The sequence below is a fragment of the Aspergillus fischeri genome, genomic scaffold (assembly GCF_000149645.3).
Source record: "Aspergillus fischeri NRRL 181 1099437636249 genomic scaffold, whole genome shotgun sequence".
NCBI lineage: Eukaryota > Fungi > Ascomycota > Eurotiomycetes > Eurotiales > Aspergillaceae > Aspergillus > Aspergillus fischeri.
The window spans coordinates 2,666,579-2,680,327 of NW_001509770.1; the positions used below are offsets into that span (position 1 = coordinate 2,666,579).

Consider the following 13,749-nt stretch of genomic DNA (forward strand, 5'->3'; position numbering starts at 1 on the left):
TGCCGCTAGACAGATCTAATACATGACCTGTAGCGAAAACTGTAATGCTGTCTTTTAAGCCTTCGGAACGCTCAACACATTCGAGGGTCCCTGGGAACCAGGGCGCTATCGCGAAATCATCGGTGTCCAAAAATATCAATGCCTTCGTCTTCATCATCGTCTTCTTCTGGGTCTCCACAATCGGCTTCGTCGCTTGCCATTGATTCGCCATCTGTTGAGTCGTCACCGTCGTCGCCGTCATCTCCTTCCTCCTCAACCTCGGAGGTCCCCTCGGCTGATTCTGTTTCTCGGTCGAGGAAGCCGTATTTGTAATTAATATTTGTTCCCCACAAACGAAGTTTACTACCGGCATGGTCATTGCTATCTTTTCCGGCGAGATCGCCGAAAAAAGGTAGAGTCGACTTCGATCTGTTGGACTCACGGTCCGGAGGCAGTCCGAAATAATTACTGATGACTGGTGAGACAGCACGACCTCGAGTCAGGCTATACGAGGAGAAACGTCCATTTTGCTCTGCAGATGACGACGCGGTAAGTCGTGGACTCGAATCTGCTCCAGAGGGAGAGCTCGTATCGACCCGCAACTGGGCCAGAGGCAATGAAATGGCAGCTTCTTCTTCCGCACTGTGAGAGGAGGATCGCATCGGAGAAACAGACACATCCCTGTTATCTCCGCCGACCCGATCAAGAGAATCCGAGACTTCGCCATGTAGCAGTCGGATTTGGGCAGTATTGTATGACTCGCACCTGGTTATCAATTAGATTGGCGATGACAAGAGAGAGCGTGTTAGTCGCTTACATGTCACATTTCAAACCTAACCAGTGATATCGGACAACTGATTTCGCACCACAATCATTGCAGTGAATCAGTGCGCTAGTATCCTTGAATTCTGCGGGCATGGGCTGACTCTGAATTGTGCGATCCAAGTTCCGGAAAGTCGATTCCATGTTGGCAATGGTTTTGCTGCATATGGGGCATCGGTAAGAACTCTTGGAGTACTCAGAAAGGCATTTTTGGTGAATACTATGCCCACAGCGCATGAAGACAACAGTTTCAGGAGACGTAAACATATAATCTCCACAGATTGGACAGTCACATTGAGTGGAGCGCTCGATGCATCGATGGGTGTTTTCTATCGAAATAGGCAAACACACACTACACGTCTGCTTCTAGGTCAGCACTTAAAAGAAATATAAAACCATATTTGTCTATCCCAGGCTTTCTTACCCTGCAGTGAAAGAAATCCTTTCCGAGACCCTGACCGATACGGCAGATACCACAATCATTGCAATGGTAAATACTTTTGTTCGAATCGTTATCCCAGAGTTTGCAGATGTTGCAATAGTATTGCGCAGCATGTTCACCGCATTGCCGACAGACTGCTGCGGCAGGCTGAGCATGTCCACAAAGCATGCACAACATGTTTTCCGTCTTCGGTCGATCGAGGTGATGATCTTCTACCTCATCGTGGCAGAAGCGACAAGTATACCATTTTTTGCACGCAAAGCATTGTAGTTTGACGTTCCTTCTATAATGTCGGCAGCCTAAGCAGGCTACCTCGACGTCCTCGGCATCCGCATCCTCAAAATCGCACACGGGCGAGTCCGATTCGGGCTTAGGAAAAAATGTGGGTTCCAGGTCTTCAGCGGTTAATTTGTAGGTGTACTCGATTTGGTGGCTGGTCGGGGCTGTTGAAGCTGGATTGGTGGGCGCATGGTCGGAGGACAGGCTGCCGCAGCGAGAAATTGGAGTCACAGATCGCTCGGATAGTTGAGGGCTAGATGACGACAGTGCCCTCGGTGAGGTCGATATTAAGTTCTTCTTTCCCTGAGAAGCATTATACCTCTCAGTCATCAATCCGTGGATCATACGTGCTTTTTCCTCATTGCTGGATTGGAGGTCCCGAATAGCGTGGATCTTCTTTCTCAAAACTCCCATTCCGTCGTCCTCCGGAAGCAAGAACTGGTCACCAATGTCATCAAGATTGTCATGACGGGCAGACAAATGATGTGACTCTTGCGCACTTGGATTTGCCTCAAAGGCCATATTTGGCGGGGAGACAGACGGAGAGTCAGCTCCCGTTACTTCAGGTGCAGTGTACGTTCGGACGCCATCAACATGTTCAGTATCACTCAGGCCATGAAGGCTCTGCGGTGATGCAATTGCTGTTCCAAAACGAGACTGGTTTGGTGACATATCATGACGCCGACTGCTCGGTTCAGACGGCGGCGGTGGGCAAAGTACGGAAGGAGTACCCCCAGCATCCGAGCAATCTCCATTCAGTCCTGTCGCCGAAGTCTCATGATCACCATTCCTACTTGATACCTCGGCGTGGTCATTGCCGTCGTAGGTCACTGAAGAGCTGCTACTTTGTGTAATCGGTAGCGAATCGGCTAGGTCGTCATCGTAAGGCGGATGAGAATCTGTCTGATTTGAGAGACGACGGGCTTGCCGAACGATGGTTTCGATCAGTAAAGAAGAAATGAGCCCACTCATGAAGGGCCCTAGACAACATCTGACGTTGGAAGCAATCGTTTGAAATTCCACTCAAAAGCTGGGCTTGAGACCGTTAAGGTATTAACCTGGGTTCTGAGAAGTCGCCGGAACGGATACAAAAGACATGTGACGCGCCGGTGCCCAGGTCGGCCGCTGATTCGTTGCCTTGAGTCCCAGATCAAAGGTATGACGGCGGCCTGACTTCTAAGCGTGAGGTACCTTAAGTAGTAGTGGGTCCGAATCGACCTCGGACAATAATGAACAAAGCATACGTAGTATTTACTAGAAACATTCGGGGAAATCTACTGTTATACATAGTATCGCTAGGTTTGAAGGTACCTATCTACAGGCAGAATAATAGTGACAGTTCCTCTATGAGAAGAGTATAGGGTTGGTAGATCTCGCATCAGTACCAAGCATACCCGAGTCATGCCCATTGAAGTGAGCCCTGGTTCTGGTCGTGAATACCAACCTCTACTTCCGGCCCTGAAATAATCCCCTTTAGGAGATACTTCAGATCATCGAGACGTGTAATTATCGTCGAATAAACATGTTTTGATGTCCAAGGCGAATCAGGTTGGCAAGAACAATTTCAACCCAGGCGGTTACGTTCAGCAAGAACCACGATATGAACATATTCAGAGGGAAGTCCAGCGTTTTGTCGGGAGCCAACGCACTCGAAACTGGCCATATCCCATGAACAATCTCCTCGACTGTAATATCACCTTAAACACGTCCCCAAGCTTTCATTCAGTAGCATTAGTGTGCGATTGAAATGCTCATTGGCATCTTTGCGTATGGTGAATTCATTTCGATCATTGCCTAGTCCTCTCAAGCTGTATATGAAGCACAAAGTCAGCTTCTCCGGTGACCCCGCGAGCCTGGAGGGGACTTACAGTTTCACGTCTTTTTTCACCTGCGGTTGCTCCCAATATCGGACCATCAGAAGATTCTTCACAACTTTGTGTTCCAATCCGGCGACATCGGATGCGCGCTGAAGGAAGCGCAACGTATTGGCTATCTTCTTTGGATCGAAATCACGAGCGGGTGAGGAGCGAAAGGCTGATCGCAGTGTCCGAAGTAGAACATGCCGAGATGGAGCGGAATAATTAATCAACTTGAGGCCTTGTCGGTAGAGATGCCGATAAGCATGGATGACTGCTCTCTGTTCCATCACAGGCTTGGGAGTCTCAACTTCATAGCTTACTGCATAAAGTGTACGAGGCGTTTAAGGGATTGAAAAGGTGCTGAAATCGAAGAGGGTGTATCTGAATGCAACCTCTTACAGCTCATTGGTACCCAATTCTCAGGGTGAGCATCCCCTAGAAGCAAAGTAGATAAATCAACTCAGCCTATGGAATTTGTTCCAAGAAAGTTCACTTGCAGTATGATGGAGTTGGGGCGCTAACTTGATTTGGCGCCTACCGCGTGTTAGGCCGCAAATGCAGTTGACGCCTCCCACCTTTTCTATATCTTACCACTCTACCCAACTACACTACCACAACTACATATACTGGTCTCAAACTCACTGTTTTGAGACAGAGCTTGATTTTCAAATCATTTGCTTTCTCCGCTTTTCTGGCTTGAGTATATCCAGAGGCCGAAGAGGAACAAGCTTAACCTTCTATCTCATCCTTTGAGCTGCGATTTGCGGTTCATGCTCACGCATTTGCGTAGACATGGTTGACTAACAGATTCGGCATTAGCATAATAACTTTTCTCTCTCTCTCTTTGTTTCGTTCTTTTGCCTTCTTTCCCTCGATGATCCATCTAGTGGGTTCTTTTTCCATTCGATCGTCCATTCACCGTTTGATTAAAAAGATGCTCTTAGTATCGAAAGCTGTCCGTCTGCTGTAGTTTTTGAAAAAGAGCCGACGTTCAGTCGCAATATGGTCCGAGTATTTCGGAGACCTGCCTCGGCTTTAGCCAGGCGTCTTCCAAGTAGGACCACCAAGCGGACTCTCCGAAAGCATAAGGTGATCCTTGAATCTATCACACAGGAGAAAAAGAAGCTTCGGAGTGTTGTATGCCCCCTTCCCTGTTTAGTACATTGAGGAAATGGGCTTGACGGCAAAGACAGATATCATTCGAAGCTAAAGCACCACCCGGCTACACTTTCATCCCCGCAGGCAACCCCCAGCTCACAGGTGCTTGTAAGGAAATATGCCGAAAAGATGGTCTGAAAGTCTATGCTGTCACGGTATGCTTGTTAGCGACCTCCCCGTATCCCCTGTCGTCTCCCCAGTCTCTCTGTTTCTCTCTGCTCTCGCCCCGTTCTCATAATCAACGACTAGACAACTCCTCATATGCACACCCACAACCTTTCTCAACATGTGCACCGCATTGGGTATCATTTCCCAAGCGCTGTTGTCGCAAGCGTGTGTATGGACCTGGGTTTACAACTCACAGCAACTGGGAATGTAATGCCTGTTCACAGCAACGCTGCTGCTGGGGAAAACAAACATGCTAACTCTGAGGCTTCACAAATTACAATCAACACCGAGGCTAGGGACGTGCTGAGAGACCTCTTTCCAAATATACCAGACAACGATCTGAATCAGATCATCAAGACGGCGTTCCAGAAGGTATGAAGATCAAATCTGTTGCGAAAGCAGCGTGTCGTCTATTGTTTACTGAATTTGAGTCAAGGGCCAACGCAAAGTCGGTACGGCTGTTGAATTACCTCTAGCCCGTCGGGCACAACTAGCTGTCGTTGCACATATAAGGCATATCTACACTGATTATGATCGTCTTCTGAAGACTACATCGTTTCACGAAGCCCGAAGCGCGGTTGAAGAGCCCACGTTAGCTAAGTTAGTGGAATGGCGAGGTGACGATGAAAACGGAAAGACGGTTCTTGAGGATGTTTTTCGCGAGGTCATTGTGATATCCGATGATGACGACAGTGATGCCGAGGAAGGAGAGGTCTCTCGTTCGGTCAATCGAGATCACAGTATCGAAATCATCTCTAGCCACCAACGAGCCGATGAACTACAGACGAGGCCGGTCAACTTCGCTCACCCAACCGTGCAGGATTCCCATTTGGACATCTCAGACGATGAACCTCCGCCTGGTTTCCGTTTCATTCCTGAATCACCGAAGAAGCGGCGGCTCGATCGCCGTGGCTTCAGCAGATACCATGCGTGGGACCGCGCCCTCAACCGATACAGAAAGAGGACTTACCAGCATAGGTTTTACGCAGACTCTACCGGCCATCAAGGGCCTCTGTTGACCGCACGACAGCCCGTACAGGAAAGTATCACATTTGACCCAGGAGCTACCTCTCATCGGCCCATAACAACACTCCGCCACGTCTCTGTTGACCCGCACATTGCATCTAAAACAAAAATCCTTGACCACGGACAAAGGAGAACTCTGACACGGACGTTGATGGAGAATCGTGTAAGTTTGCAGAGAACAGATGCCGAGCGGTCCGGTCACGAGGATGCACAGAAGACACACATAAGGCCTCCACTGATATCTCATGAGCCATCCAATCCGGGAACACTTCTGCATTTACCAAATCAGAGAAGCGATGCCAGTCGCTTGGCGGATCGAACTGTAGTGGAACACGTTTCAGCTGATCAACAGAGAGCGCGTTTCGACCAGCGGCTTAATTCTCCAAATACCCCTGTCTTCGTCGGTGGTCCCACGGAGATCCAAGGACGGAGCAGAGTCCCACCCGGAGCTATGTCGAGGATCCCTGGTCCTCCATATCTTGGAATGCAGCCGAACCCGCAGGATCACGTATTACCATCTATTGAAACCCCGCCTTCGTCACAGCAAATAAGGCGTCCACCAAGTGCCCACCTAGATCAACTTACCAGGAGGATATCTGGAGGATTCACTATTCGTTCAGTAACACCTCGCCGCCCGGCTCCGCAGGACTCATTACCTGAGGGAGAATCGGATGTTAGGATTCCAGCGTCGAAAAGGAGACGTGTGGCCAACCACGACCCTGCTACTTACATCGAGCCTCGCTCCGATGTTCCGCCCATTGTTCCTGTGGATACTCATGCAAAACAGCAGTACGTTTATCTGGGAAATGCCTCCCCAAGATCATTTACTTCCCAGAGTGGGGCTCCAATCCGTAGGAGATACATGGTACCCGTCAAATCCTCTTACCTTGCAGAGCGCTATCCAGGGGGATCCCAAGGCCCCTCTAACTATGCACAACCCGTCCCAGAAGTCGTGGTTAATCAACGGCAATATTCTAACTATAAAAGCAAATCAACGGCCTGGGAGCATCAGCCGAAGCACCAGCTGGAGCAGTACCGGGAGCTGTATCCTCTTCACAGATCTCCTGGGCAGATTCACGTTTCATCAGGTGCCGGCTATGCTACTGCCCCTGCGAATGAGAGCTACAATGCTGTCTCAAAGCTGCCTGACCCCGCTTCAGAAGCTGGACGTGTTTATGAAAATCGTCGAATCCATCAAGAAGCTAGAGAAGCGACTTATATGCCAGTTTCGCAGGGTTTTGAGCATCATCATCGTCATCATCATCATCATCATCATCATCGCACCTTCGATCCTTATGGGGCCTCCAGGAGAAGCATATATGCCGATGACTTCGTACGTCCTATTGATTATAGGGATGATTTACGATTGGTTAGCCAACGCCAGCACGGCCATGTGCAAACAACTGGACCTATGGATTCTCTTCCCGGACCAACTAATGACCACCTTCGACACCACTCAAGCAGGGAATTTATTGATCTGCCATATAGTGCACTCGTCAATCCACCACGTACAGCTCCAAATGATGGAGGCGCGGGAACCAGTCGACGCGCTGATGATCAAGCCCCTGTGAATGATTGGGGACCTAGCTACTACAGTCGACATGAAACATACGGTTCTTCTCTTGCACTTGATCGGGATGGCAGAAGTGGCGAACCACAAATGCAACAGTTAGGGTATGATCTCGACCAGAATCTTTTCGCGGTGGAAATGCCTGTCTATATTTCACCAACCTTCCCTCTTGACTTTCTCTTCGTTCCAAACACTGTGAGCTGATGTTTCTATAGATCAAGTCAGGAAGCTCGTTTTAACCTACCACAACCAAGAGAACAACGACGTTCCGCATATTTGAGGAGGTCAGGCGACCCTGGGCTTCGTTATCCCGTTCCAGAAGGACGAACAGTCCTTATCGTGGATTAGACATCCGAGGGGGTGTCTAACTGCTGCTGTATTGTTCTTTATCGCGAGGGTGTCTCTTTGTCTATTCTATCATGCATGGTTCCATGCACTCTCCAACTGTGCGGCGTTAATGCGAATGATACCCGGTTCTGTGTCCTTTATTATTATGTACGAGTTCATCAATGCTAGCCCAGCGGCACAGTTGTAACAATCCAATGATGGTTGTTGAAATGTTCGCAATTCGGAGTCTATAGAGGAACCGTTCAAGGAATATATGGGCCTAGCGTTTGAAAAACGACCGGATGTAACAACTATGATCCCCAAGCACACACCAAGCCGGAGTAACGAACACGCTATGCAATCGCCATGATATCTTGAAACCTGGTGAGAAGTAAAAGGTGGACCTGATGAAGCCCAGCTGTGCCATATGATCAAGTCATTATCGGCCCTGACGAGCATCAAAATCCCACGTGATGAGCTTATGGCCTGTACCAACATCGACCACAGCCTTCATTTGCCCAGAGTAATGAACCGGAGACGGGCGCTGCACCGAAATCAAACATCCATGGGCTTTCCATCAGCCTCTCCAGAATTGACCGTCTTGCCTGTCTTCTTGATCGTTGCCAATACAGTCTCGTAGGAAACAGTGGGTTCTGTCGTGACAAGGGCGGTCTGAGAGTCCAGGTTCACATCGAAAGACTTGACGCCTGTAAATGACATGAAAGCACGGATCAGTTTGCCGCTGGGCAAGAGAAGGAAGGAGGTTGTATTGGAGTTGCGGGAAGACAACCTGTGTTTTGGGTCGCTCTTACCATCTAACTTCTTCAAGACGCGCTCCACAGCGCCTGAGCAGCCACCACAGCTCATGGAGACATTGAATTTGTACTGATGCTCAGACATGGTGTACGAAGAACGAGGACCTGGAAGGATGGAGTTTTATGGACAAATAACCGGGGTTCAAAACAAATCTGCTCTCGACGGTTGAGGGGTATTGAAGACTGATAACGGAGCTGATACGTAGCCGCTTTTATGATAGAGGGATAATGGGGGGGGGCTGGACAGCACGTGCACACTACAGTTAATGAAACGTTCGAAAAATGGATGTGCAATTACACAAGTGGTAGACGAAGAATATCAGTTAATCTTGATCACACATGGGACAAGTCTGAAATGACGAGGAGATTTTATAGAAGACATTGCCCCCTCAAACAGAGACATGAAGAGTCTATTTATAAGCATCCCCACCGATCGCTCAGCGTCCATCGAGGGAATCACGCAGAAATCACTCATACTATGCGGAAGAGTCTGTAAAAAGACTACCTTGGAAATTGGTCTACTCTTCAGCTGTTGGTTCTCTAAAGTAATCTTTAGAGTGGCCGCTCGTCAACTGCAACATGGATAAACAGATAGGGTCAATTCATCTACGTGGGAATCACTTCTCGTCACTCTTGATCCTGAGCTGGCCCTGCAAATATTCTACTTTCAGAACTTTCTAGACTCAACTTGTCCTTTAAAAGCCAGCTGCTCGTTTCTTTTTCCTCGCCTTTATGGAAGTTTTCCGACTGGCTTCTCGACCTCCAAACGTACCTCTTTCTACCTGGGTCATGGGTAGATCCTCCTCGATTGCTTGACTACTTTGTAACCTTAGCATTCTGGACGGCTCGCCGACCTCTGGCTGGCTACCCCATTCTCTAGCGGCAAGGGCATTGGAGGATACGGGAGGCAGCTGTGATAAATTCAATGGAGTGCCTTGCGACGCCTTTTTCCGCAGGCGCCATTTCGGTGTTGTGGCTTTAGTGGCACGTTGCAAATCCTCTTCCTCCAGCGTCTGCGCCATCCTTTGCCAACTATACGCGGCCGGGTCGCTACCTACTTGCCAATGAGAAAGCAAGTTTGCCACAACTCCAGATGGTGGACGCTGGGTGTAGAAGGTTGTCATAGAAGCTAGTCCACAGTAGACAGGTTCCGTTCCGTTTGTGCTCTTGAATACTTCTTGCTCTTCTGCCACAAAGTTGCTCTGGATAGTAGTTTTGCTGGCTGCCGGCTCCAATGCATAATCACTAGAAATCAGTCTCGGTACGGATAAGCGTCGTTTACCGAGTTCGAGAGAAGAAGGAGGATTGACTGGCACGGGAGACGAGTCATCAATTGTTTCATGATTTGTGTCTTCCATCGAACGCACAATACCTGCTTCGTTGAGCGGCTTACGCCGTAGAATGAGCTGCGTCAGAGCAAGCTCTGCTGCCACTTTGCGAATGACCCTTTCTTTCATAATTCGCGAGCGCCCAGGGATGTCGTGCTGAAGGGTTGAAAGCCAATCATTGACTAATCGATCGTAGATGTCGACCAGTTTCACATTAGAGGATCCGAATAGGTCCAACGACTGTTGGGGAAAGACTGATAGTTGACTGTTTGTCAGGGGATTGCGAGACATTCTCGGAGCCAGAAATTCGTTAAGAAATTCATCATAATCATGAGCATTCTGGTCGATATCGTCTAGCAGAGGACTTCCGGCAAGGACTTCTAGCCTGTTAAGGTATCAGTAATAGAATCACAAAGCATACATCTGGCGTTGACAGAACCTACATGGTCTTACTATTAGGAAGATGAGTCAAGTCTGCGGAGGTCATTCTGTCCTTCAATTCTTTGATAGAATCTTGGAAGCCTCTGTCTTGTTCTTCGCCGACTTCACTTGACCCCGCAATTATCTTCCCGAAGGCAATGGCGTAGATCGAGCTATAATCAGTTGTCCATTGGGGAGTGGCCAGTGGCGTTATGTGAGAAATCCCCGTATCTGCGACAGTGAACGTTCCCCTACTCACGACCGACTCATCCCAGTCGTCGACCACAAAGTCATCCCGCGAGCGAGTAGACTGCTTTCTCCGAACCCCGGGATAGCGCTTTCTTAAACGTAAGGCGTCCTTTCCCAACTGCTGGTCATCTGCACTAACCCCATTCTCACGCGCAGGGCCAATATATATTGACTCCCGGACCGCAAGACGCGAGTCTATTGTGAACAGTTTTATGATTCTGGCGGCAGCATCATATTGCTCTTTGCTCCCGGCAGAGGGTGCATGTGCGATTTCTCGGAGAACCAGAGTTGAGAATTGAGCTGCATTTGGTGAGATCTGGGTCTCTGCGCTCTCTTCAGATACGGGAGGGATCTCTAGAACGAATGGGTCCGATATAGATGTTAGATGCATGTATCCATCCCATGCAATTGGAACTCGATACGCCAATACCACGTGATTAAGCCGAGAGTACAAGACAAGATACAATTCTTCAAAGCATGTTGTTAGCGTATCACTGTGAAAGACAAGGGTAAAGGCATACCTTCAGAAACGACAAGAGAAGACAAACGCAATGTCGTGTCCTCCGAATCTCTGAAATGGCGCCAAGACAGAATGGGTAACAAAGACGGCCTTGAAGCATCATTTTGAGAGTCTGCGGCAAGAACGGATGAAACATCAAGCCAAAATATACGTGACGTTGTGAGAATGAACACTTGTGACACATTGCAAGCACTTCTCTTGACATCTAAAATCCATTCTGATTTCCTCTTGAGCTCAAGCTCTATCGCAAAAGGTAGAGTTTCATTACCCTCTGTCCGATAAAGTATGGGACAACGTCGATCCGACACTATGAAGCTGTTGACATCGCCCACCCATTCGATTACTGCCCAACCATCGTGTCGAGGAGAGCCGTTGATATTCTGAGCATGGCCAAGGTCAAGCCATGGTAATGAGCCGGACTTGACGCACGAAGCCGTCCAATTGCCCTTACCTCGTCTATGTCGACCTACCATTTCCCAGACGCTCCAATTTCCTCGCTCATCGACAATGGCCAATTGCTTCTGATACCAGGGGTTAAAGGTGACGTCGGCATGCCCATAACCTCCCGTTTGGGAGTGCGAAATCTCGATCAATGGGTTCGCGTCAAGGCGCGAGGATTGTGTGTGGCTCGGGACCACAGGGTCACCATCCTGGTAGATGTGCACAGAAACTGGCTTCCTACGATACAGAGGTCTGAACACAATCGTTGAATGAGGAAAGCGAGCGGCGGCCCATGTCGGCTTCTCTTCTACCGTCCGCGCAAAACATATTTGGCGGACGGGGGCACCTCCTGCAGACCATTCGGTACACTCAGCGTCTCCGATCATCGGGATCCTGATTCGAGCTTTCATTCCGTGCTTCAGTTCAGCAGTACCTTCTTCTATCTTCCGAAATGAGATGACATTGCAACATTCTCCCCCAACAGTGATGGCGATCGGCACTACCCGATTGCCTGATTCATGATTCTCGATATCCACTGCATTCCCCAAGTCGAAGAGAGAGGATACCAAAGGGTCGCATGATTCACCTGCCGTTGTAATAATGTGGGAGACTGTCTCATTATCGACTAAGGGCCAACAAGCGGCTAATTCAGGGTGCACTCTTGGTAACAAGCCTTTATTCTCTATGAGTGACGACTGTGGCGCCGTCAATGGTGAAACAATGGTAGTCTTCGTAGCTCCTGTATAAACAAGGAAAGGTGCTTGCTACTGAGTTAGTACATTGCAAGCCCAAGGTAATATTCATGACCTTTCTCTTTAGTTAAAAGATTTCACTTACACCGGGCAAGCGTTCTAGAAAATGTCCAAGCACGTGCTTCCGGCTGATAAATCGCTCTTCCCAAGTGCCCATAATGTAGAGCACTGGTAGAATATTCATCCATTAGGCGTTTCTGTACTCTTACTTATAAGTCCGATAATCAACCGGGTGAGCATGTCGAACTGTCAATGGCCGAGGATGTGTCTGCTCCAGAGAACTAAACTTTGCATTGATCTTGTGTGGAGATAGAACCAACATGACTCGTCACCATGTCAACATAGACAATCTTTGATGGTGAAAGTGATGGCTGGCTTGCTATTCGAATGGAGAGGGAGTCGGAGAAGAGTTGTTCAGTCCAGCAGTTTTTGGACCTTTTTTACTAGCCGTTGCCAAGCGCCGTTAGCTTCGGCAGTTGCGCTGCAACAACAAACATCAGTAGCGTCCCGCTCATGACTTGTTGATAGAGTCGCTTCTCAATAAACGCGACACGGATATGGTTATCGACTTATCGAGCACATTAAGTATTTTCCTCTGGACTGGTGCGTTGACTTGAGAATATATACGGCGAATTTACACTCTCAGTCCTGCTCACAATGTCGTCTTCGTTCGAACCTTCACTTTCGACGAGTGGTGTGCGACCGCCACTCACAACAGCAGATGCACCATCGATGGCAGACACGCTACCTAGCATCAATTTCGGATTTGAGGACTTGCGTAACCGCATGGCTCAGTTCACCGCTCGCTTCGATGCTTTCATTGAGCGAGGTCGGAAACAGGTGCTAGAAGAGCGAAACCAGTTCAGGATAGGGTTAGCAGAGTTACAAGGTGTGTACCAATCATCCCCAAGAAGTTCAATGAAAGCATAAGTCGCTAACACCAAATTAAGAGGATCAGCGCATGCGACAAAGAGATATTGAGATTATTAATCTCAAGGCCCAGACGCACGAACAGACCCTCCAGAAAGAAGCGGCTGAGGCAGCCGAAATGCACGCTGCTATCTCTTCCGTCGCATTAGAACGCGACTCTCGTCTTGCGAAGCGTGACCGTCTGAAGCAACAAATTGAAGAAACTCAGAGTGCCATCAACCAGAAATTAGAAGCCCAGAAGGCTCATGCCCGACATCTAGACTCACAGTCGCGATTGAACGTTCCAGAATTAGAATTCTGGCAGGATTATCTATGTTTGCGAATTGAAGGTGCCGGACGAGAAGATCGGTTGAAATTCGTCTACAGTCACCTTTTGGAGAAAGATTGGGACACGGAAGCGTGGTTCGAACTAGGAACCGCCAGTCGCGATTACGAAGTCTTCCATACGCGGCCGAAAGTGGATAGAGAAGCTCTGGAGCGGGAAGTCGACCTCTTGAACGAGGACCGTGATTTTGGGGCTTTTCTGAAAAGGATGCGCAGGCTACTTGTCGAATCGCTCAAGTAGGGTGTTACCCGCTATTGACTAAGGAAGCGTGATATGGCTTCTATTCTACTTGACTGTTTTGGACAATACAGTTCACTTGCTCAACGGCAGCGCGGGAAA

At 48.8% G+C, this 13,749-nt stretch overlaps 5 protein-coding genes across 5 annotated transcripts, besides 2 other annotated features; 2 read left to right on the forward strand and 3 right to left on the reverse strand.

The window, feature by feature from the left end:
* Positions 1-116: 116 nt before the first annotated feature.
* Positions 117-2,494, reverse strand: NFIA_016740 (RING finger and CHY zinc finger domain-containing protein; the record flags this gene model as incomplete). The annotated part of the gene is made up of 3 exons (XM_001264874.1): positions 117-744; positions 797-1,161; positions 1,226-2,494. The coding sequence occupies 3 exons, from the start codon at positions 2,492-2,494 to the stop codon at positions 117-119; spliced, it is 2,262 nt and encodes a 753-aa protein (XP_001264875.1).
* A 2,331-nt stretch (positions 2,495-4,825) lies between these two features.
* Positions 4,826-7,507, forward strand: NFIA_016750 (DUF2293 domain-containing protein; the record flags this gene model as incomplete). Its single annotated transcript, XM_001264875.1, has 3 exons — positions 4,826-4,872; positions 4,932-5,079; positions 5,144-7,507. 3 exons carry the CDS (start codon positions 4,826-4,828, stop codon positions 7,505-7,507), a joined length of 2,559 nt encoding a protein of 852 aa, XP_001264876.1.
* Positions 6,977-7,012: a microsatellite.
* Positions 6,977-7,013: a microsatellite.
* Positions 7,508-8,185: 678 nt separating the features above from the next.
* Positions 8,186-8,530, reverse strand: NFIA_016760 (copper metallochaperone ATX1; the record flags this gene model as incomplete). Its single annotated transcript, XM_001264876.1, has 2 exons — positions 8,186-8,337; positions 8,443-8,530. 2 exons carry the CDS (start codon positions 8,528-8,530, stop codon positions 8,186-8,188), a joined length of 240 nt encoding a protein of 79 aa, XP_001264877.1.
* Positions 8,531-9,140: 610 nt separating this feature from the next.
* On the reverse strand, positions 9,141-11,813 carry NFIA_016770 (uncharacterized protein; the record flags this gene model as incomplete). The annotated part of the gene is made up of 4 exons (XM_001264877.1): positions 9,141-10,158; positions 10,217-10,910; positions 10,964-11,203; positions 11,414-11,813. The coding sequence occupies 4 exons, from the start codon at positions 11,811-11,813 to the stop codon at positions 9,141-9,143; spliced, it is 2,352 nt and encodes a 783-aa protein (XP_001264878.1).
* Positions 11,814-12,812: 999 nt separating this feature from the next.
* Positions 12,813-13,650, forward strand: NFIA_016780 (kinetochore Spc25 family protein; the record flags this gene model as incomplete). Its single annotated transcript, XM_001264878.1, has 2 exons — positions 12,813-13,044; positions 13,106-13,650. The coding sequence occupies 2 exons, from the start codon at positions 12,813-12,815 to the stop codon at positions 13,648-13,650; spliced, it is 777 nt and encodes a 258-aa protein (XP_001264879.1).
* Positions 13,651-13,749: the final 99 nt, after the last annotated feature.